This window comes from Chelonia mydas, chromosome 4 (genome assembly GCF_015237465.2).
Source record: "Chelonia mydas isolate rCheMyd1 chromosome 4, rCheMyd1.pri.v2, whole genome shotgun sequence".
In the NCBI taxonomy this organism is placed as follows: domain Eukaryota; kingdom Metazoa; phylum Chordata; order Testudines; family Cheloniidae; genus Chelonia; species Chelonia mydas.
Window position 1 is genome coordinate 45,208,627 of NC_057852.1, and position 23,783 is coordinate 45,232,409.

General features: G+C 39.8%; 1 protein-coding gene across 4 annotated transcripts; it reads right to left on the reverse strand.

Moving 5' to 3' along the window:
* Positions 1 to 3,223: 3,223 nt before the first annotated feature.
* MFSD8 (major facilitator superfamily domain containing 8) lies at positions 3,224 to 23,723 on the reverse strand. 4 transcript variants are annotated; one of them, XM_037897179.2, is made up of 13 exons: positions 23,560 to 23,723; positions 18,689 to 18,827; positions 18,247 to 18,338; positions 17,318 to 17,361; positions 15,140 to 15,380; positions 14,719 to 14,832; positions 13,389 to 13,533; positions 11,430 to 11,488; positions 9,611 to 9,719; positions 7,932 to 8,066; positions 7,147 to 7,250; positions 6,803 to 7,062; positions 3,224 to 3,978 (listed from the first exon to the last, which is right to left on the reverse strand). In XM_037897179.2, exons 1-13 carry the CDS (start codon positions 23,570 to 23,572, stop codon positions 3,772 to 3,774), a joined length of 1,662 nt encoding a protein of 553 aa, XP_037753107.1. In that variant the 5' UTR covers positions 23,573 to 23,723; the 3' UTR covers positions 3,224 to 3,771. The 4 variants fall into 4 exon arrangements, with proteins under 4 accessions (XP_037753107.1, XP_037753108.1, XP_037753113.1 ...); XM_037897180.2 differs by lacking the exon at positions 18,689 to 18,827 and having other exon boundaries at positions 23,560 to 23,690; XM_037897185.2 differs by lacking the exons at positions 17,318 to 17,361; positions 18,247 to 18,338 and having other exon boundaries at positions 15,140 to 15,276.
* Between the last annotated feature and the right edge of the window lie 60 nt (positions 23,724 to 23,783).

Genomic DNA, 23,783 nt, shown 5'->3' on the forward strand with positions numbered 1-23,783 from the left:
CATTCTTGTTAAACCCTGGATTTGTGCTGGAAATGGCCCACCTTGATTATCATACACAATGTAAGGAGAGTGGTCACTTTGGATAAGCTATTACCAGCAAGAGAGTGAGTTTGTGTGTGGGGGAGGGGGGGGGGTGAGAACCTGGATTTGTGCTGGAAATGGCCCACCTTGATTATTATACACATTGTAAGGAGGGTGATCACTTTAGGTAAGCTATTACCAGCAGGAGAGTGGGGTGGGGGGAGGTATTTTTTCATGCTTTGTGTGTGTATATAAAAAGATCTTCTACACTTTCCACAGAATGCATCCGATGAAGTGAGCTGTAGCTCACGAAAGCTTATGCTCAGATAAATTGGTTAGTCTCTAAGGTGCCACAAGTACTCCTTTTTTAAATTAACTGCAGATAATGCAATGTCCCTCTTCATCTTATCATTGCATTGTTCAACTCTTTATTGGTAAGTTTATTGGGAATACGGGAAGCGTTTGTATGTACTGGGGTCTACAACTCCCAGCCATTAAGGTTAAGTCAAGTCTCATTTGTGCTCAGACTGAGTAAAAAAAAAAAAAATCACTTTATTCTGTGGTTCAGTCCTGTTAAGCATTCTGTTCTTGATTGAAAATGGAAAGATGACATTACTTAACCTCTGTGCTGCTTCTAAAGTCTCTGCTTCGCAGGTCAAAGCACCCTTTGAGATGTTCTATTACAGCTGCTCTGTTACTATTCAAGATCACAAATGGCTAACATACCTTTCTGATAGGTCAGCTAAACCAAACAATCTTGCTTTGAGTTCTCTGTAGCATAAGATCATCTCCCTTACAATGCTTAAGGCCACAGCAGCTTTCACTTTAGACCAGGGGCAGGCAAACTTTTTGGCCTGAGGGCTGCATCAGGTTTTGAAAATTGTATGGAGGGCCAGTTGAGGTGGGTGGGGGGTGAATGGCCTGCTCCCCCCTGGACCCTTCTCTCTAGCCCAACTGCCCCAGAACCCTTGACTGTCCCCCACTGCCCCATCCAAGCCCCCCTCCTTCCTGATTGCCCCCCCAGGACTCCTGCCCCATCTAACCACTCCTTCTCCCTGACTGCCCCTGACCCCCCCACCCCTAACTGCCCCATCCAAACCCACCCCCTGGTCACCACCGCCCTGCCCCTCTACTGTGTGGCACAGAGCAACTGGTCAGGCCGGGCTCTGCAGCTGTGCTGCCCCAGGAGCTCGCTGTGCTGCCCAGAGCATTGCGCCGGCAGTGCAGTGAGCTGAGGCTGCAGGGGACGGGGGAGAGCCTCCCAGGCCAGGGGCTCGGGCCAGGCAGGAGGGTCCCACCGGCTGTATATGGCCTGTAGGCCATAGTTTGCTCACCTCTGCTTTAGACAGCATTTATAACAACAACATGTAGACAGGTCTGCCATTCCAGTAGAAAATTTACCAAAAGTGAAGAATGCTTATCCTATTTCCTCAATGCCCTTATTAAAATAAATAGATCATATACTATACACTTATGGTAGCTGTATCCAGCTTTGGACATATGTATGATCTACCTGTGATAACAGTGGAACAACATCCTGATAGGGGTTATGCAATTGAAACTGGATGTTGCATTTTTAGCTAGAAAAAAAAATCTAACTATATGCACAAATAGGTAATACAGGATAGATAAGTAAGTCTGCTAGGTGAGAATGCATAGAACATAATAGGAGAGGTCCATTAAGACTGACAGTCTTAGAGCCAGAGTGCTCTAAAGAAGTGGTTCTCAACCAAGGTTATGCGTACACCTGGAGGTACATCAACTCATCTAGAAACTTGCCTGGTTTTACAACAGGCTACATAAAAAGCACACGAAGTCAGTACAGATTAAAATTTCATACAGACAATGACTCGTTTATACTGCTCTATATACTATATAACAAAATGTAAGTACAATATTTATATTCCAATTGGTTTTATAATTATATGGTAAAAATGAGAAAGTAAGCAATTTTTCAATAAGTGTGCTGCAACACTTCTATTTTTTTGTCTGCTTTTATAAGTAAGTAGTTTAAGTGAGACGAAATTTGGAGGTACTCAGACAAATCAGACTTCTGAAAGGGGTACAGTAGTTTGGAAAAGTTGAGAGCCACTGCTCTAGAGCTCATTTTCTTGTGACTCAAGGAAGGACTCAATTCATAAATATATACACTGAACAATGCCACCTTTTGAGTAGGAGTGTGCTATACAGCTATCTATCTCTAACTCATGTTTTATATTTAAAAGTTAAGTTAAAAATCTAGTTAAGATACTTTAAAATACAACACTACAAGCTCCTTGGACACTTGCCACAGAACTAGCAAAAGCTTACACTTTAGGGTATGTGCCCCATGGCCTTAAAGAACTACGTAGCATGTATAGTGTATGAGGTAATTTTATTAACCATAACAATCTAAGTGACAATATTTTATTATAATAGTATTAATCATATTCCTCTTTGAAAGCTAGAACTTACTCTTGGCTTTAATCAGAAAGGTGGGTCATTGAGATCCTCTGTGTTTAGAGGGCCACAATCACAATTTCACAGCTCTTCCCTCAAGAGAATTCTTAACATTAATTGGTTCTTATTTTATTAGCTAGTTTGTGCTGGAATGCTTAAAGTATCCTATTCTGCAGTATAGAAGTATCTTTGACAGCAAGCTCCTTTCCTATTTTAAATGCTCTTGATTCTGCAGGGGGAATGGAAATGTTGACCTCCCTTCGGTCAGCATTTAAAGTAACTTTACTTCAGTAGTCTGTGTTCTGACCTTGGCTTATAGATACTCAATTACAAATTTAATGCTAAAATCAGGGTACAATTAGACATACTCAAGAGCAGCCATGGCTCTAATTTCAGCTAACGAGGGATACTTCTCTTGTTTGAAATACAGTTTAGAACACAATTCCTATCCATTAGTGAATCTGATTTGATGTCTTTTCATAACTTTACTATTTGATTTATATAATTACACAACTGCATTCTTGAACTTTTATGCATTAAATTATGATCTGCAAATAACTCATTTTAGACTGGGATTTTCACAGGAAAACAAGAGTTAGATACCCCAAACCCATTAAAATTCAATGGGAGTTGGACACCAAACTCAAAGATGTTCCTGTGAAAATTCCAGCCTCGGTGTTTATATTTCAGCTTAAATCACTCAAAGTTGTTTGAATATTTTGAATAGTTGCCACCCGTATCTATTTCACAAAAATTACAGGTGTCTTGTTAGAACAAAATGTTTATTTTTCCTATTAGCTGTTGGTTAATCTGTTGAAACAAGCTACATGTCAGAAAACATTCACTTATTTGATTAAAAGAGGTAGGTGTTTTGATTCAAAGTGCACATGGCTCAGTCAACTTTGTAGTTACAAGAAGCTTTAGTAATCCTGATTCACAGAATCAAGGCAGCATTTTTTTTCTTTTTAAAAAGGGTGTGCTTACAATATGGCCACTATACTTCTACAACTGGGGCCTACGGTTGCCATTTCATTTAACACAAAGGTCTGACACTTTTGGAAACTACAAACTCCAGCATGCACTACGATCAAACATAGCTTTCCCACTTTTGCTATCAAGGAAGAATGCAATCTCAGAATAATTGCATTAATCAAGATGTAGCAGTGAATACAGCATTAGGCTATGCATGCTTCACAGGCTGCACTGCTCAGTTACAAGTACAGCTCTATGGCCTGTAGTAAGGCACCCTTGTTTAAAAACAAGACAGTTACATATTTCTGATTTTCATTTTACATATCTTAAAAAAAAAATCTACCCTTGCATCATTCCATATCTGACTGAAAATGCAGTAAGTCGCTTGTACACTGCTTCCAGGAGTAAGAGGGAGAATACAATTATTCCACAGATTAAGCTGAATGCCCAGCGAGGTCCCAAGTGAGTATATATCTGGCTCACAAATACTGGGCCCAGTATACGTGCTCCACTTCCAGAGGCAGTTAACCAGCCCATGTAGACACCCTGAAAAGGATCAAAGAACTGTGGTTAAGAAACAAACAAAAACTTTAATTTTCATCGGTTACTCTAATTACAATAGAAAATATACATAAGTTATCAAGAAAAGACACTGCTCATTTTTCTGAACTGTTGGTCTATTGCTTTTTTTTAAAGCAATAAGAGATAAGCAGTCCTAATCAGATGCCTAGAGAGATATACAGTAAAAAGACAAGTTCCTGTTGAAAGATCTATTTTATAACAAGATGCAACAGATGGATGAGAACAAAACAAGAGAAGATGGAGATAAAGGAAGCAAGTTATCTATATTAAGCAGTGATCTCAGATTACCACCTGATTAGCCATTGTAAGCTACTAGTGTTTTATAGGCGGCATGACAGAAATGAAGCTAAAGGAGAGAAATGAATAAATTGCAGCTATCTAAATCTATCCCTTTTGATAGCATGGACATATGTTCACATTCATATTTATTCTTTATATTGCTTCACTGGTGTGAATGACGTTCCCCAGCACTGATGATTAACATCTAATTTAGATATAACAATGGCACACTTTAAATAATCATAAAAATTACAGGAAAGTCTTGGAATCGATAGATTGATATTCTCGCCTTATAGTGTAATTTTTCTTTTTCATGAAGGGATTTGTATTAAACAGTAAAAACAGTTAAGATCACTGGAGACTTCTCTATTGTTGCAGAATGCCTTTGTTGTTGGCAAAAGCAGCAAATTTAACCAATTCTTCCCACAGCTATGGCTGCAGAAGTGAAAAGTAGCCATAGCTGTAGGAAGTGTTAAGGAAAATATCCAAATAGTTATTACTGCAATGTACTGCCATACTGCAATTAAAAAAAAAACAAAAACAAAAAAACCCAGATTTTTAAAAAAATTCGATGCCTTGAATTCAAGACAACTCTGACTACCAAACTGGGCAGTAAGAAGGAACTGAGGGGGGTCTGGGGCGACTCTGCCCTTTCAGCCACCATGCAGCAGCGTTGGACTGCTCAGGGTACATATGTTGCCCCAACAGGTACCACTTTGGGAAAAATCTGACTCTGGTGCACAGGGCACAGACACCTGAAGTGGAATGGACATGTGCAATCACTTGAAGAAGAATTAAAAACATCAAACCTGCCAATCTTATTAAAAACACAACTATCATTCTATCTCCTATCCTTCCTCCCATTCCTAGACAAAACTGTTGAATACCATTTGGCAGCTGGCAACATCCTGGTGACTTCACAATTTTCAAATGAAGATATTTAAATTTAATCTTTCAAGTGGAAGCACAAGTGTAGAAAGCCAAGTGCTACTTTTGCATCTTTGCTAGTGTTTTGAAGTGGCCCAACTGCATGAAAGAAACCTAATAAGTTTGACTTCACATACCTGTACCTTTGGAAGTTAGACCCCAGGTGTTAATTAGAGGTGTGTGGAGACAGAAAAAAACCCAATATTCTATATCTAGCTCTCTTTAATGCTATTTTCTATGTCCTTAAGAGCAAATGAACCTTTAGTTCCATTAGTAAAATATGTTTAATATATTGAAGTAAATAACATACGTTTAGGTTTCAGAGTAGCAGCCGTGTTAGTCTGTATTCGCAAAAAGAAAAGGAGTACTTGCGGCACCTTAGAGACCAACAAATTTATTTGAGCATAAGCTGTCGTGAGCTACAGCATCTGATGAAGTGAGCTGTGGCTCACGAAAGCTTATGCTCAAATAAATTTGTTAGTCTCTAAGATGCCACAAGTACTCTTTCTTTTTGAACATACGTTTAGGAACACAAAAAGGAAGGTCCTATTTACAGGATGGGGCACTATGTTGTGGAAACCAGTAATTCCGTAAAGAGCTTAGGGGCCATGGTGGATAACTGCTAAACATGGGCTCACAGTCTGATGCTGTGGCTAAAGTTAGCTTACAAGATTCTTGGATGCATGAGCAAAGCAAATGTAAAGAAGGAGCAAGGAGCTAGTATTACCTCTGCATACAGCATTTGCAATACCATTATTAGAATAATGGGTCCAATTCTGGTATCCACATTTCAAAAAAGGGATTTGAAAAATTTGAAGAGGGCTCAGAGGAGAGTCACAAGAATTATTAGAGGACAGGAAACCCTGGCTTACAGTAAAAGATTTAAGAAATTTATTTAGCTAAACAAAGAGAAGGTTAAGAGGTGACTTGTTCACAGTCTATAAATACCTACATGGGGAGAAGATTTCTGACCATGAAAGGCTCTTTAATCTAGCAGACAAAGGCATAACAAGATCTAATGTCTGGAAGCTGAAACTAGATAAATACAGTGCAAATTTTTAACAGTGAAGATAATTAATTAATCACAGGAACAGCTTATCTAGGGAGCTGTTGGATTGTCCATCACTTAATACTACTATAATCTTAGGATCCCTAGTCATGGACTTGGATCCCACTGTGCTAGATGCTGTACAAACAAGACAAGCATATTTTTTAAAATAGCATCATAGTACAACCACAATACAAGGGTCTGGGGCAGGAATTATTGGGTGAAGTTCTGTGTCCTGGGATATGCAAGTTAGATTAACTGATCATTCTGATCTATAAATCTAACAATTTTCTTTAAAAAAGTTAATTTTAGCAGATGTTTTAAATGGGTATGTTGTGTGTTGATAAAGAGCATTCAAAAGTAGAAAAAGTCATACACATTCATTGTCTTCAAATGTCTAACAAACAAGAGGATTCATCCCATAACCAACAAAGCAGTTTTGATCCTAAAGACCAATGGAACAAACTATGCCATCAAGTATACATGTTACAGTAATAGCAAAATCTGAACAAATTCCCTAGTTTTCATGCTTACCTGAGGCTTTGGTCCTAGAATTTTTGAGTATAACGTATAGGACATGACATTACAGGCTGGATAGCCCAATCCTATCAGTATATCAGAGGTGATATACTGGGCCAGGTGGATCAATGGAGTGTACAGGCACCAGGACTGCACAACAGAGCATCCTGTTGGCTCTACTGTGTGATTGGATGGTAGTTGTGTTGTTTGGAGCTTCCAGAAAGGTGTAAACATTTCATTGAAGATGATTCTGGGAATGGAATTATTCTTTATATCTGTGAAATTAAGCAAGGGATCCCATTTTAAAAAGATATTAATGAAATGCTTAGACTACAGCTGAGCGTTATTTATAATTATACCTTCCCACTGGATATTTGGTAATTGTTTTCCCCAAGGTAACAAGATAAAGAATCCAACCAAGACAATCAGTAGGCCTCCATAGAGTATAGCACGTTCACCAGTCCTGTTGAATAATGAAAACTATAACTAAATAATACATATTTATAACCAAATATTTCTTTTTAAAGCAATACCTAAAATAATCTACTATACACAAATACAAATCCTGTACAACTGATTCATGGGACTAGTCCCAATGATTTAAGTGGAACTATTTGGTTGAAAGAATTTGGCATATTTACTTTAGTTTAGAGAAGAGAAGACTAAAGGGAGATACAACAGTTTTCAAATATGTAAAAGGTTGTTCTAAAAAGGTGATCAATTGCTCTTGATATCCATCGGGGCAGGACAAAGTAGCCGGCTCAGTTTGCAGCAAGGGAGATTTAGATTAGATATCAGGAAAAACGTTTTAACTATAAAGATAGTTAAGCACTGGAACAAGTTATTTAGGGAGGTTGTGGAATCCCAGTTCTTTGAGGTGTTTAAGAACAAGTTAGACAAACACTTATCAGGGATGGTCTAGGTATACTTAATCCTAAAACTCAGGGCAGGGGGATAGACTAGGTGATCTCTTGAGGTCCCCTTGTAGCCCTACATTTCTATCAGTTGCTAAAATAAGATGAGCAGAATTTGATTCAGATAATGAAGACCTGATCTAAAGTTCCCCAGACTTTTGTGAAGATAATGTAAACAGACAGGAAAATGTTTAAGGTAAACAAGAGCAAAAACCTAATGAATGACTCACTTCTTAGAAACTACTTTAACCACCATAAAGACAATGACTGATTCAATGCCAATTGCACCAAGGATTATTCCATTATAAAAAACTGCTTCTTTCCTGGTCCAGGAATACATATCCATTGTCAATGGAGTAGCTATGCTAGGCAGCAAAAAAAAAAAAAAAAAGAGACATATTAATAAAACCTGTACAAAGGTTATCCCAGAACAGCATCATCCATATATTTATTCTCTATAGTATCAGATATAGTCATACAGAAGGCTTCCCTCCTGACAAACAGACAAGAACATGTATGCTGTTTATAACATCATTTTGTGATGCATCACTTATAACAAATCCTCAGGGCCTGACTTTCCATTCCATTATAACAATTCTACACTGATGTAATATGAATTATTTCAATGGATTCACGGTGGTGTACAACTAATACAATGGAGAGGAAAAATCTGGTCCTTTGCATGTAAAAGATAAATATGTAAGGCTGAATAGTAACTTATTTATGGTGTTCAAGGTTTAGCTATACAGCTGTAGTTACTGTTAATGGGATATGTGCATTTGTTTCCTTTCACAAAGCAAAGAAAATTTGGCCATTCTGTTGTAGTCACCAGCCCCTTTGCCACTGCGGTAAAATAGATGTTCACTTACTAAAATCCCTCCCATTCATTTCTTCTCCTTCCCGTCCCTTTACTCTACTCCACCAAATGATCTTCAATTGTAGTGATCTTCGATCTAGCAAGAAAGGCTGGACACTATTGCCTTCAAAATTATGCTTTGCAATTCTGTTTCCATATAGAACTTCCAGCCTTTGTCAGTTCAAGTGAAAAAAGCAAACTTAAGATTCATCAGAGTTCTATATCAGATATCAGATATGTGATATTATAGCTCAAAATTCTGCACACAAGTTTATCCCTTCAAAATTATGTCAGTTTACCCATTTTAAGGTAGAAGAGTCATCTCAAACAGATGTATATTACATTTTCTTATTTTCACCCACTCATCTATGAAATCCCCTATTATTATTGTTAAGTACTGACTTATCCTTTTTCAAATTTAGTCTGCAGTCACATCTCTTATTTAACATAGCTAGATACTTTAATCCTTAAGGATACCAAAGTACTTTGCAAACTGCAGCTATATATAAGAATCATTTCAACCACTATTGAAACAAGTCTGACATGGAATGCACTAGCCATTTACAAATGCACTACAGGGCTACACAGTTTTTAGGACAGGAGATAAAAGACAATGTACCCAACTGAAAATATTATTTCCCTTTTAGAGATTTGGTAAATAGAATTAAATTACTTCTATTGAAATCTAATGTGGACATTGGGGTTTACATCTCAACTCGTGTGAGGAATACAATGAAATTTTCAATAGCCACGAATGTTCAGCAATTTGGGTTTACATTTCATTCAAAAGTTTAAATATAACTATTCCTTATATAAAAATACTACACAGTGATACTATGTGTTAAATTAATATGCCACACTAAATGGAAAATATCGTACAACTCAGTTTTAATTATGGCTTGTTTTTGATAAGGTGGGATTATGCTTATTAATATTTGCAAAACATTAAGTTATAGTAATGAGTGCAACAGAAAAGCCTATGAGCACTTTATGGTTTCCAAGAACTTTACAAACATTAATTAATGAGTAACAGAAGACAATTGATAGACTTACGTTTCAAAGACAGCAAAAACAAACAAGATGACAAAAAAAAGAATGTTGGTTGCTACAACAGCAACCTGGTCAATGTTTCCTTGGGCATCCTGATCCACATAATCACTTTCTGTAAAGAAACATAAGAATGAACTAAATTGCAAAATTAAGAAGTTTTACAATTCAATTAATAAGCTCTAATATTACTCTGAAGCTACAAGTATTAATAATATTGTGCATTGTGACAGAGTGCAGTGTGCAAACAGGAGAACCTGCACTCTGATCATTCAGTTATTACTTAGGTCCTCTTGAGGAAGCTGATGGGGGAATTAGTCAATCAGGCTGGCTGGTTGGATGGTCTAAGGAGCCAATTACCCCATCAGCCCAAGGCTGATAAAGAGACAGGAAGGAAATGCCAAGAGAAGAGAGGAAGGAATAGGGCTAGCTGGGCCTAGACACATAAGAGGTGGGAGACCTCCATTCCCCTTAAGCCCTGGTGAGAGGGTCAAAAGCTAGGTTAACAGTGTAAATACACTGTTGCATGGGGATTGTTGTGAAAAGGATGGAGGGAACTCAAAATAAAAGGACACTGTGATGACACAACCATGGAAGGCTGTGCAGTTTCTGCAGGAAGAAGGTGGGAGAGGAGCCATGCCCCATGACATGAATCTTTCTGGGTTTGGGTATAGATATATTTTGGGAGTAATTTATTTATTTATTTATTTATTTTAAAAAAGAAGTGTTTACATTCCAATTCCCCTTGACTTACATTTAAAAAATTGGCTGTGGCTAAGAGCAAGCATGATTTGATAGTGGGAAGAGTATTCACCATTTCCTAGAAAATATGTAAATTACCGTTGATTTCTCCTTATTTGTAAGGGGCAAATATTAAGTAATCCTGGAAAATACTGAAGATCACACTAAATAGAGAATCTGTTTCTTAATCAGCTTCTCCATAGCTCTATATCCCACAGATGAATTCTCAAGCAACAAAGGGCCCCAGCAACATCCTCCACAATAAATTTTCAATGTGGAAGAAATGGTAAATTTCAAAGATTTTTGTTTGAATTTGATAAAAACTGGATTTTTCAGATTGTTTGCAATGATCTATTTTTATAACTTAATATGGAAAACTATAATATATGGCACTGAAATAGTTAGATTACCAACATAATGTTTCCTTTTAAAAAGGGGTTTATGATTAGCTGTCATTTTTCATAAGATAGTATAAACCTATCCAAATGAATGGGATGTGCACACCATTTTAAAAAATTGAACTTTGCATAACAGGGTACACAAATGCTGTATGGTAGGTAGGAGCTGCACCTTGTGCAGCAAAAATTGTATGTGAATTGGTTACTAATTTAACTTATATATAAACACCTCTAATTTAAACCGAGACTTGTGTAACATTGATTTTAATAGGACTCTAAATTATAGCTCATACACAGTAAAACTGCATAATATCACACAAAATTATGTATACAAATGGTGGCTAGGTATAGCTGATAAGAGAATCATGTGATCAGTTGGAGCAAGTAGTTCGTTCTCCATGTCAATTTAATCCTTGGTTTCCGTTGAGATTGTCAGAACGTGACAATTTAGAAGGAACTGTACTGATCATTAGCTCATCCCACATATACTATCACCAAAACAACATCTCGATGGTAATAACTGTTTCAGTACCAACTTGGGCCAGATTTCAATCAGAGTTGTTCAATCCACCACCTTTTGTAATATTTCTAAATGAAGGCTGACTAATAAAAAAACAGTTTTATATACAATATGATAGTAAATTAAAGTATCATAGAATGTGTCAGTTTTCAAAGAAAAATATTACCTTCTGCTTCAAAATTGATACTTTTGCATGGTCTTCCCATGTCATCCACTTGATGTTCTCTAAAGATTGAAAACTGTTCTCATTAGCAAAGTTTACCCAATTCATTTCTTTTGTACCAAGCCACAGTTACATTTCTAACAATAAATAATTGGTACCATCTTGTATCTTAACCAGTCTTCACACTTTTAAACACTATGTGCACACCTTAGATTTCACTGTAATCAATACAAGTCTGGATACCACCTAAGCCCATTTATAGATGATCCTCTGTGAAGTTAATACGGCACTCCGTTTTTTGTCCCATCTATTCAAGATGTATTTAAAAACAGTTTCTGAAAGGATAAAGCCACCAAACCCAAAAAAACAAAACAAAAAAAAAAAAACCTAGCAAAATTTGGATTTAAGGCCCCAATTCAGGAAAGCATCCCTATTCATGAAAATTCTTAAGTGTGTGCTTAACTGCTTTCATGAATCAGGGCCTGAGACTGGCCCAACATCTTTGAGTCCACATTGCTGTGCCTTGGTACTGTAGAACATAGGATCCTTTCTCAGAAGTGCAGAACACAGTGATTTCAGATATTGGTTCTGTTCAGCTAAAATTCTGTATGGCTTTCTATGGTGGGAATAGCCCTACAAATTGACATATATTGGCTGTGCAACGGGATAACCTATTCAAATTAGCACATATGCACCAAAATGGCAACATACAAAATAAAGTGAGCTCTGCAGCAGGGAGGTACAGACGCATAGGAATGTAAATGATTTTCCTGCACCCCGCATATCGATAACTCCATATGCCGAGTCCAATCCTCTCCCTCTTCTGTGGCTAACCAAGCTATTGAAAAGTCTTATAGCACTAAGCCTGGAATAACTCTCCAGCACAACATGTGGTGAGGACCAACTATCCATACATACCTGGAAGAAGGGGGGAGCAGCAGCGAACCTTCTGATTCCACTAGAGTTGCTATTCTGCTGAATGCACCCTAATCTCAAATATTCAGGTAGTACAGACCACCTGAATGGAAAACTACAAGAGGCCTCTCTCTCCACCACCTGTATCTGCACAATGACGGGGTAAGTAATCTTTGGGGCGCATGGCATCTCTTCATGTCCCTTGCTTGGTTTTTTTCCAGAAATGATAGACACAAAGATATGCTTTAGGTCACATGGCCCTTTTATATTTATTCCCCGAGTAAAAGCTAGGCAAAGATTCCAAAAAGCAGTTATAGCATGGGACTAAGGATTTTCCTGAATTGGGGCCCTAGTGAAGAACTCCACCTACTACAGAAGCTTCATGAGCCAAATTGCTATACAGGGCAATGAGACTGGATGGACTTCAACTCCATCTCTATCTCTGGAAAGGGGGTAAGTTTTGCTGGAAACATGACAAATACTCATGTCTCTATTATTCGTTCATTGTCAGAGGGTGAAGAGCACCATGCAATACATAAAAATAAAGACAGTCCCTGCCCCAAAGAGTTTATAATCAAGGAGACAGACACAAAGACAGCAAAGTCTTTGCAGGTCAGCAGCTATGGAGGTTAATTTGAGCTGGGCATAGCCCTGTATGCATTTCAAATTCTATATACAGTACTAGGTATATCAAGGCTGAATTACTGACACTTGCATCCATAACGGTTTGCATCTCAACCATACATCACTAAGCTTTGTTTACTAAAAAGTGAGGATGCATGAGTCACAGAAGTTAGCCACTTGGAATAATACATTAAAAATATAAAGTCTTGAAAGTGCTCAAGATGTAAAGATTATTAATCTAGTTCTTTAAGATAGTGGTCATATTATCGCTATGTTCTTTTGAAAATACTATCCTTTACTCTTATAATTTCAGTGGATTTTGATAAGTAGCCAAAAATTATTTTCAACAGTAGTGGAAGTATCCATAAAAAAAACTATCCACAATATTCAAATAAGAAAATGTTTTCGTTTCTATTTAATTACCTGAACATGGCAAAGATTAGAATAATATTAATAACGCCTAGGAGAGCTCCCAGTAGAACTGGTGCTGTGTACATGTTCACCTGGAGATCAATGATTTCCCACATCACTCCTTTTTCTCCAATCAGAGAGAAGCAAGTCTGAAAAACTTAAGATAAAAAAACTACCTCAGGAAATTCAAACACTAAAATTATTAATGCATTATCTTTGGGGAATCCAGTGCACAGTCATCTGATGGATACCAGTGGGATCCTAACTATCTGGAAATACATGCAGCTTGTAGAACATACAATCCTCAGAAAGCCATATGAATATACTCAATAAACAGCAGTGTGACACTAAGAACAAGTCAGCTGCACAAGGCCAAGAAAGGAAAATTAACTATAGAGAATCACAAGTAGATGGTAGGTGTGGAGCTAGATAAACTGGATGTGCTAACTCCATCTACCCTTCCTTCTAAAGGAATGTCCTAGCGTGGGATGGGGGTATCCCTTCTCTAGGCCCAACAGAAGGGAAACAGAAAAAAAAAATTTAAACACTAAACAGGTGATGAGTGGGAACAAGAGTGTGTGTATATATGTAAGAGCTCCTCCCCTGCCTAGCCTATGATCATCAGGAACTTGGCTGAGTGTCTCTCAAAATGGAGAATGGGAAGGAAGAACGCACCCTGTATGCGAGTCATTCAGGGACACCGCCTCTTTGGTTGCGCAGACTCTTTAATGCTACTTCCAGGGTTGACTGACAGCTAGCCACCCACAGACAACTCTCACTCCCTGAGATATAAGGAGATGTACTAAACATGCTCAGCAGCCATAATTTCTTGTGGTAATTGGGCATGGTGGAGTCTTTAGCTACCTATGGAATGAGGTCAGGCTTCCACAGGGACTCAGTGCCAAACTCTCATCACCATAAATAAGGTACAGCTAGTTTGCAAAGTCTTTATGGACAAGTAGCTGCTGAAGCATTCTGGAGATCCCTTTTTTTTTTTGGTGATTTTCTGAACACCATCAACTAATTAGCAATGGAAGTTATAGTCCAAACCTACTTTGTTAATCCAGTTACACCTGGTAAATTGCCACCAAAATTACAGAGAACAGAACTGTACTCATAAACAATTAGATTTTTTTGGACGTAATATCTACATAGCTACTTATGGCTAAACCACAGCAGTACGCAAATATATTCAGTTTAATATTATGACAAAACGTGCTCATTTTTGTGCACATTGCTGCTGAGGAGATTCCCAGCCCCAAACTTAATGTCTGATTTTTTCCTAAATAACAAAAGGAGCATGAATTGTTCTGGAGGGATGAGGAAATAAGAGACGTTGTACCTGGTCCTAGTATGAATCCCGTTGCTTGACAAGCACTGGTGTTGGCCATGGCACTAGTTCTTTCTGTAAGAGAAGTGGCACCAGCAATGTATGATCGAACTACTGCTACATTTCCTAAAAAAAAGATCAAAATGATACATTTAAATCTCCAGTCACAGTTAGTTCAACTCCCTCCCCCATACACCAAACAAGCAGTTTACTAATGGTACTCAATGTTTCCCTATTATATGCACACAAGAAAGTATATAATTTTGTAGGTCCGCACACAGGGTTAGCGAACTACTTATGTTAATCATTTGTGAAGATATTATTTGCCTAATAAATTATTTTGCTTAACATAACCATAAAGCTTGTCCTCTCTTAGGTAAGACACAAAATAAATTAATTAAAACTTCAGTGGTTTAAATTCTGCTGCAATTACCTGCTCCAAACCCCACAAGGGCACGAGCAACCAGCATATAGTATTTGTTGTGTGAGGTAGGTAAATGGACATAGGCATAAAGGCAGTTAGCAGCCACAGAAATGGCAATTGAAACAACAAGTGGTTCTCTTCTTGGCCTGTAATTGGACCATAAACCAAACAGAGGTGAGGCTATCATTTGCCCAAGACTGTATGAAGCAATAATCCATCCCAAGAAACTTGCATCTGCTGTCAGATCAACCTGAAGAAACAAGTAAAGTGATTTTAAAAATTACAGTGTGCTATTCATCATATCAACAAAAACAATTTTGGAATCAGTACCCTACAACATGTAAGATTCTGTGCTATACACTGTATCTCTAAAGTGCGGAGCTTACAGCTGAGGGTCAGGGGGCACTAAGGCAACATTAGGCCATCTGGGCACCTTCCTGAACCTGAAATGCTTTGGAGGCTAGAGAGACCCCCTGCATAACTGTCACTGAGGGCCTGTCTCAGCAGTCTCCCCATGCTGCCATCATGATCCTCCCACCCACAGCACGCTTTCTATGCTGGAGATTATGAGGGGGTCTTTGGAAGGCAATCGTCCCACAGTTCCTGCACCAGGGGACTTCTACGATGGCCAAAACCAGGCTTTTAAGGGTTCCTTTATAGCACTCCAGCCCTTTTACATGTTGTAAAGAGACTGGAGCGAGGATGAGGCTCTCCCTCATCAAAGCAAAAAGATTGTAGTATCATAGTCCTTGACACAGTGATTTTTAATCTTCAAAGTTCTGTAGAAATGTTATTTTTTTAAGTCTGGACAACTTGTCCAACATACAGATAAATAGGATTCATGTAGTATATTTACAGCTTCGCTAAAAGTCCTTTTGGGGAAAACAAATTATCTAAAATATCTACAGTTTTCTACCAATTTACAATATAACTTGAAGTGAAGTAAGATTGAGAAACTTAGTGTTTAAGGATTGATAACATGAACCATTATTAATTGGTAAATTAAAGGACAGAATTTATGTGGAGAGTTAAAAATTGTCAGAGGCTAGGAGAGGAAATTTTCAGCCTAGTCACATGCTTCCACTTATTGACTTAATACAAGTGTTTTGGTTTCATTGTGAGAATTTCTTACAAAGTGTAATGTTTTCTACTGTACACTCTATAAGCAGAGCTGATGTCTCTCTCTGTCTGTATAGTGCCTAACACAATGGGATCTGAATGGAACCTACTTCAACAAAGTTAACAAAAAATAATACCTATCCCCAAATGGCCTGATTTTATTCTAATACTGTTTAAAACTGCAAGATATTCACGTTTACATCTATGTATTGCTTTGGCAGTCTTTTCTAAATAAATACAGAACGACAAATTTAATTAAAAGTACAAAAAAATCAACATGCTACATGGTAGTGCAAATTACTACTATGGAAGTAAGGATCAATCACTAAAAATATCAATACACTATTCCTACATTAAAGCGTGACACAGAAAACTAATTACCGTACATACTCGTTCGTTTATAAGCCGACCCCCCCAAGATGGATAGGTAAAAATAGTAGAAACTGTATGACCCTTTCATAAGCTGACCCTATATTTCAGGGGTTGGCAAACTTTGGCTCCCAGCCCGTCAGGATAAGCCGCTGGTGGGTTGGGACGTTTTGTTTACATGGAGCGTCTGCAGGCATGGAGCCCCTCAGCTCCCTCTGGCCGCGGTTCCCCGTTCCCAGCCAATGGGAGCTGCGGGAAGTGGCGTTGGCTGGGAACAGCGAACCAAGGCCACAGGGAACTGAGGGGCTCCATGCCTACAGACACTCCACATAAACAAAACGACAATGTATTAGATATTCAGTTCAATGATTTCATAGAGTTTAAAATCATCAAAATTTTGATGTAGACCCATTTATAAGCCAACCCCTGCTCTTTGATGCATCACTTTTTTACCAAAAATATTCGGCTTATGAACGAGTATACGGAACTGAAAATGCAATATTTAAACTATTAGGGGAGTTTAGATAAATAAGTCCCTGGTCCATCAATTAGATCTATTTCTGTATAGAGCTTGTTGAAGGATTGGGCCTTAAACTGTAAAGTCCCTATATACCACAATAAAGTTCTAACAGTGATTTTACGTTCTAATAGAGCAGAAAATAAAATCATCATTAATCATCATCATTAAAATTTACAAACCTTTTGCAGATATGGCCATACTGACATAATTACAATTGAAAAACCTGTGATGTATTAAAAAAATAAAAACAAGAAAACAGAATTGGAGTTACTTTACATTGCTACATGTAATCATTAATCAAGTTCTTGAAAACGGATATTATGGGGCTGATTCTTCTGCTTTTTAAAAATACCGTATTCTCAAACTGAAGCTCCACATGGCAACCAAAAGTACCATGGTTGCCATGCTGGATTAAAGAACAGTAATTGCTTTTCAGTTAGAAGAACTCTTATATAAAATAAGGGCACCACACTACGCACATGTGTACAAAAGTTAAATGCACTGAACACCTAGAGTGTGATCATGGTCCCACTAAAGTCTATGTAAAGGTGTTTTCCTCAATCCATATCAAGGAGTAGAGTTCTCAAAGAAACAGATTTTCTTGGTATCTAAAATTAATTTTACATTTAGATTTAATACTTTCTTCAATCCTTCATCACATTAAACCAACACAAAAGTCAAAGATATGCAGATATCAGAAATCAATTGAACTCACACTTTAATGAGTTTGGCTCTGGGGTCAAAGAGGAAACTGTTCTGCAGTTAAAGATAATTTTGATATATTGGGGAAACAAAAAATACTGTAATGCCCCAGGAGGAAAAACATCTGCAAGTATATGTATTTTAAAATCCAATATTTGTATTCCAGCATCGCAGAGAAATCCTCATTCATTAATACTAATGCTAATTCCTTCCTTTCAATTCATTAACCTTATTTTCTCCATTCACAAGTAGTCACTGCATTTTTATCATGTATAAAAGAAAAATAACTCTAGTAAGGGAGCAGGAATAGTTTTAATATACAAACTTCGTAGAATTCTCAAACCAAAACATATCCATTGTACAAATAGTGTTGAAATTCTGCTGGATGAATATCAAAATTACTTACCTACACTGCTGAGAAACATTGTAAGATACATAATACGAATGGACCTCCACCTACTCCTATAATGCTGTTGGGTTTCAACAACATCCCCATACCTTGAACAACAATAACAAAAGAAGAAGAAATCTTATTTTGTTGTTTAGCTCTTAGTGAAGAATTTTTCAGCCTAAAGGACATCAAAAGCATTTTTCATAGGTTACCTCTAATTTTACAAATAGAATATATATTTTGTAGCTTACACCGTTCATAACTATGCAATGAAGAACATTAAAACACACATTGTAAATGAGATTGATTTGTTTCTGACATAAAGCTCATCTTTTGATGAGACAGCAGCGTGCGCCAAATGACTTACCTTTTCTAAAAATAATGTTTACCCTATTTTCTCATGTTCTATTAATGATTGTTACAATAAAGTCACATATAACTCAGCAATGTTATATACCTAATAAATATGTCTTCCAATATTTTCCTCTCTGAGTTGCAGCATTTTGTGGTACGTCTTGCTGAAGTGAAAGGCACATCACCTATCATAGCACATATCTGCTTTTTGGCTCCCGCTTCCCTATTAAACTGTGGTAGCACTGAAGAGAAAAATCAGAATGTGATATGCCTTTCACTCACATGCTCAACAGGGCCCTAAAATGGCAAAACGACAAATCTATTGGAAAACTGCACTTTTGCCCATGCTGCATTTTTCTTTTACAAGTAAATTCAACGTTCATACAACATGCTAAACTGGCATCGGTGAGACTGATTTTTGTTTGCTTATGCCTAGACCCTGAATCCTGCAAGCCATTCATGTAGGCAAACTCCTTTGTCTCCACGTAGGCATAAGGATTTATGTGCAACAGATTATAGAACCAAGGCCTAAATCATGACAGCAAAACATTCCCTTTCAGTGTTATGAATTTAAGAGAAAAATAAAATGAAACCCTAACAACTGAAAATGACTACAATCAAAAGTGAACCTGACAAGCCTATTTTCGTGATTTCCAAGCTTTGTGAAGTGCAAAATGTAAACAACATAATTTTTTAGATATTTTATCTTGGAATGTTAAAGTATTGTTATAGTTACATGAGCAAGGATTTATTTTTATACGATGTATGCTGACAGTATTGTTAGGATACAGATATTCAGGCCTGTCTGTAAAGGCCTATGCGCTAAGAATTTAGGTGTATTCTTATCACTTGGCTAGTTACAGAGGTATAAAAGAGAGAATCAAAATCACTCTCTGCCGGCGTAAGGTCCTTCTCTTACTGTGACAGTCTCAGGCCCTGTTCTTAGGCTAAGGCCTTTGGCAAGGTAGCAGAGGCAGCCATAAGCTGGGAAGCGAACGGTCACATCCTCACATTCCAAACTAGTCACATTGAAATCAGGTGCTATTGGGCTGTTAGGAGTACAATCCTGTCCTGATAATGCCTATCGCCTCCAGAGAAAGGGAAGTGCCTAGAAAATGTAAAAGGAAACTTAGTTTGATAGCATCCTGTCTGGCAAGAACTCACTTATCAATACCTGGGATGTGAAATCCTCACTTCTGTATTGTTTTGTCATTATACTTCCCACTTTGCTATTGTTTGTCTGTATAATCTCTCTCTGGTTCTGTGATTGTTCCTGTCTGCTGTATAATTAATTTTGCTGGGTGTAAACTAATTAAGGTGGTGGGATATAATTGGTTACATAATCATGTTACAATATGTTAGGCTTGGTTAGTTAAATTTCAGAAAAATGATTGGTTAAGGTATAGCTAAGCAGAACTCAAGTTTTACAATATAGTCTGCAGTCAATCAGGAAGTGAGTGGGGGGGGAGAAATGGGAGCAGGGAATGGGGTTGGGGAAATTGGAATCATGTTTGGTTAAGGGCAGGAATGGGAACAGGGACACAGGTGTAAGGCTCTGTGGTTTCAGAGCTGGGAAGGGGGACACTAAGGAAGGAAACTGGAATCATGCTTGCTGGAAGTTCACCCCAACAAACATCAAATTGTTTGCACCTTTGGACTTCGGGTATTGTTACTCTCTGTTCATGCGAGAAGGACTAGGGAAGTAAGTGGGTGAAGGAATAAGCCCCCTAACAAGTATCTCTTGAGGATCTGTTTATTTTTCAGAGGCAATAACAATTGCAATTTCTTCACAGGATTCTTCTGATTAATTCTATTTGGGAGGGACCATCTCTGTTATAGGTACTTTGACCTGGTCAACACAGTTTTTGGTATTAGTATAGCTTTCACTTGGTGCGGTTTTCTTTTTTTGTTGTTGTTGGAGGAGAGGGGGAGGCGGGTGTTTGTTTTTTTACCAATAAAACCTAATGTGGATGCAATTGTGATAAAGGTTCCTTACACCAGTATAATTGTATCCCACTTTTTTCCAGCATACCTGAAGCAGTACCATTCATGTGTACAGATAAATCCTTAGAAGATAACTATTAATCACTTCTGGAGACAAGTGCTTATTTAAGCTTCAGCCTTTTGCTGTGAGGGTGGGGAAAGACACATGCCAGATACTGATATATAAAGTGCTGTATAAAATACCTCGATGAGAGAACTACAGAGAATGAGGGAGTTATGTGTATTATTTTTTCTAAATATTTCAGTTTCCTTGTTTGATATCCTGCCTGACTGTATAGAGTTAAATCAAAGGAGGCTGGTGCGGAGAAATCAAAGAGGAAACAAAACGGTGATAGAGAGAATACCCTTAACGGGAACAACAGTGGAAGCTTTTAATTAGCAATACCCATTCCTGGCTTCATTGACACTAGCAAGATTTACTTTTCCCAGGCCTGAGTTTAGACTAAAAGCGAATACTAAAACCTGATTGAAGTGATTCTCAGCAGCTGCCCAGGCATGAGACGCTAACAAGAACACACAAAAGTAGACAAAGAATGCACCAAAGTCATCTGCTTCTCCCAACCTAGAGATGGAGATAACTGGGCTGAATGGACCACTCCAAAGCTCGCAAGGAAACATTAAGGTTTAGATAGGGGAAGTATGCACACAGGCCTCTATTGTTTTTACTCTTTGCTCTGCATGGTACCTACCTTTGGATGAATAAAACAATGTGAAGAGTTAGCAACTTCCCAGCGCCAGCTGAAACACTCAGCAGCCTAGGGAGCGCAGTGAGCAGGTGCAAAAGGGAGGGGTGTTGCAGGGTGTGCTGGGAGTTGTACTTTGCATGCCGCTGTGTTCCACTAGGGCCCTGGGACCTGCGCTGCCAGCTGCACTATTAGTCCCAGAATGCCTCGCGCCATGCCACCAGCCACCCCAGCTAAAGTGGTCAGAGCCGAAAGGAAACCCCAAGCAAGGAAATCGTCTGGTGCAGGCAGAGGGTTCCCAGTGCTAATCCCGCTGTATTCCTCTCCCCCTTGGAGCTCCTGGTTCCCCCCACCTCTGTGTCTCATCCATTCTCCTGGGGCAGTGGGGAACTAGGGGCAGCTGCCCAGCGAACGTGATGCCCAGGGGCTCCTGGGCACTGTCTCGACCCTGCACTTCACGGTGAGAGTTGCTTGTCTGTGGTCCCTGGGAGCAGGGTGGGCGGTGACAGTGGGGATGGTCAGTGTTGGCTGCCATGCCCCCTGCCAGTGGGAATGCCCAGAAACTGCCCCCCTGCACTCCGGGGTGGGGGGGGAGGTGCAGCCCAGTTTTGGGGCAAGTCAGGGTGTGATGGGGGAGCTGGCGGCGACTCCGTGTGAGGGTGTAGGAGAAGCAGGGTGTTAAGGTGGGGGCGGGGGGGGGGGGGGGAAGAGAGGGGGGTGACAGCCCTGGGGTGAAAGTGTTTGGGGGGGGCAGTAGCAGGGAGATTGAGGAGAGCCTTTTTTAGGGGGTTAGTTGCGTGGGCAGGGGACAGTAGGAGGGACGGGGCGGGGGGGGGGGGGGGAGCCCAGATGTGAAGATTGGGGTAGGAGCTTGAGGCTGGATTGTGATACCCTTTGTGGTAAAGTGCGTGTTTTCTCTCAATGGCCTTTTCTCTCTGCAAAAGATGGGCACCAGCAATTTTCCTCCCCACACTCCGCCCCAAAGTTTCGTAAACATTATTGCACCAAAGTAGAAAATGCAGCTTTCAAAAAATGTATTTATGAAACATAACTGTGGGTGGAGGGGGAGATGGCAGGGAGATGCAGGTGCAACACCACTGACTGCTACATTCAGGCTTAATATGGCTCGTAAGTGTGCTAATTAAGCGCTTGCGTTCAAGGCCCCAAACAAGCCCCGAGTGTTTAAAGAAAAAAGACAAAACTAACAAACAACCCCCTCCCACACAAACCAAATTCAGTGATATTCTGGGTACATTTATGTTAGCCCAGTTTGTTCTTTACGGACTGAATGGAGGTCTCAATGTGTCTTCAAATATCTCATTTTGTTTTTGAATAAATGTTTTCATCCCCATCCCAGAAATACCACATTTACTATGGCATTAATGGTGCTGTCACGCTGGGACCACCCTTGGAAGAGGCCTATCACAACCACATGGGTGCCCAAAAATATGTTTGGCGCCAGGCCCACAAAAAGTTAATCTAGCCCTGAACAGTATCTGGGTGTTACCTGACACACGTATTTCCCCACCATCACAGCAAAAGGCTGAAACTTAAATAAGCACTTGTCTCCGGAAGCGATTAATAGTTCTCTTCTAAGGACTTATCAGTAAACATGAATAGTACTGCTTCAGGTATGCTGAGTTACCACTAAGCGACCACTATCACGGATACTGTGATACAAAGTGCTGCGCAGGGACAGCGATTTACACTTCGCCTTCCCTGGGAGAAATGAGCCAGCGGCACAGATTCAGTTTGCTATGAGCGATATCCCAGTAGTGGTGGCACTTGGGGTGATACCACAACCAGGCTATTTGACGCAATCAGGGAGGAGCCTAGCAGAGCCCACTACGTGAGTTACCCTTAGGGTGACCAAATGGTCCGATTTTATAAGGACAGTCCTGATATTTGGGGCTTTTTCTTATATAGGCTCCTATTACACCCCCCACCCCGTCCCGATTTTTCACAGCTGCTGTCTGGTCAGCCTAGCTCCCCGAGCTGCCCGCTGGGGAACCCTCTCCCTCTCACGCGCGCCTCTGCCCTAGGGTGGCTGCTGGAGCCTGGTTTTTCGCTACCACGAAGCGACCCAGGCGAGCCGGGCACAACCGGGCTGAACCAGAGCCCAGGGCGCAGCGCTCCACAGCCCCTGGCCCAGCCTCTGGCTGGGGCGCCGGCGGCAATGCCCGGCAGGACAGTATCACCGTGCGGGCGGGTCGGGGGTCCCCACCTGCCAGCGGCCGCAGGGTCAGACGGGCCCGGGAGCCGATAAAGACCGGTGCGCGCGGCCTACCTGCTCTCGTCATCCCCTCCTGAGCTGAGCAGAGGCTCCTGCCCCTCGGCAGCACCGGGGACCGCGGCCATGTCTGGTGCCCAACACAAGCTCCACCCCTGCTGCCGGCACCAGGCAGGCGGGGAGGAGGAGCCTCCTGCCCCTCTCCCCGGTAGTGCCCTCGCTACCGCCCCTCCCCGCCCGTGACGCCAGCTGTTGTTCTTCCCGCCGACACCGGCGGCGTC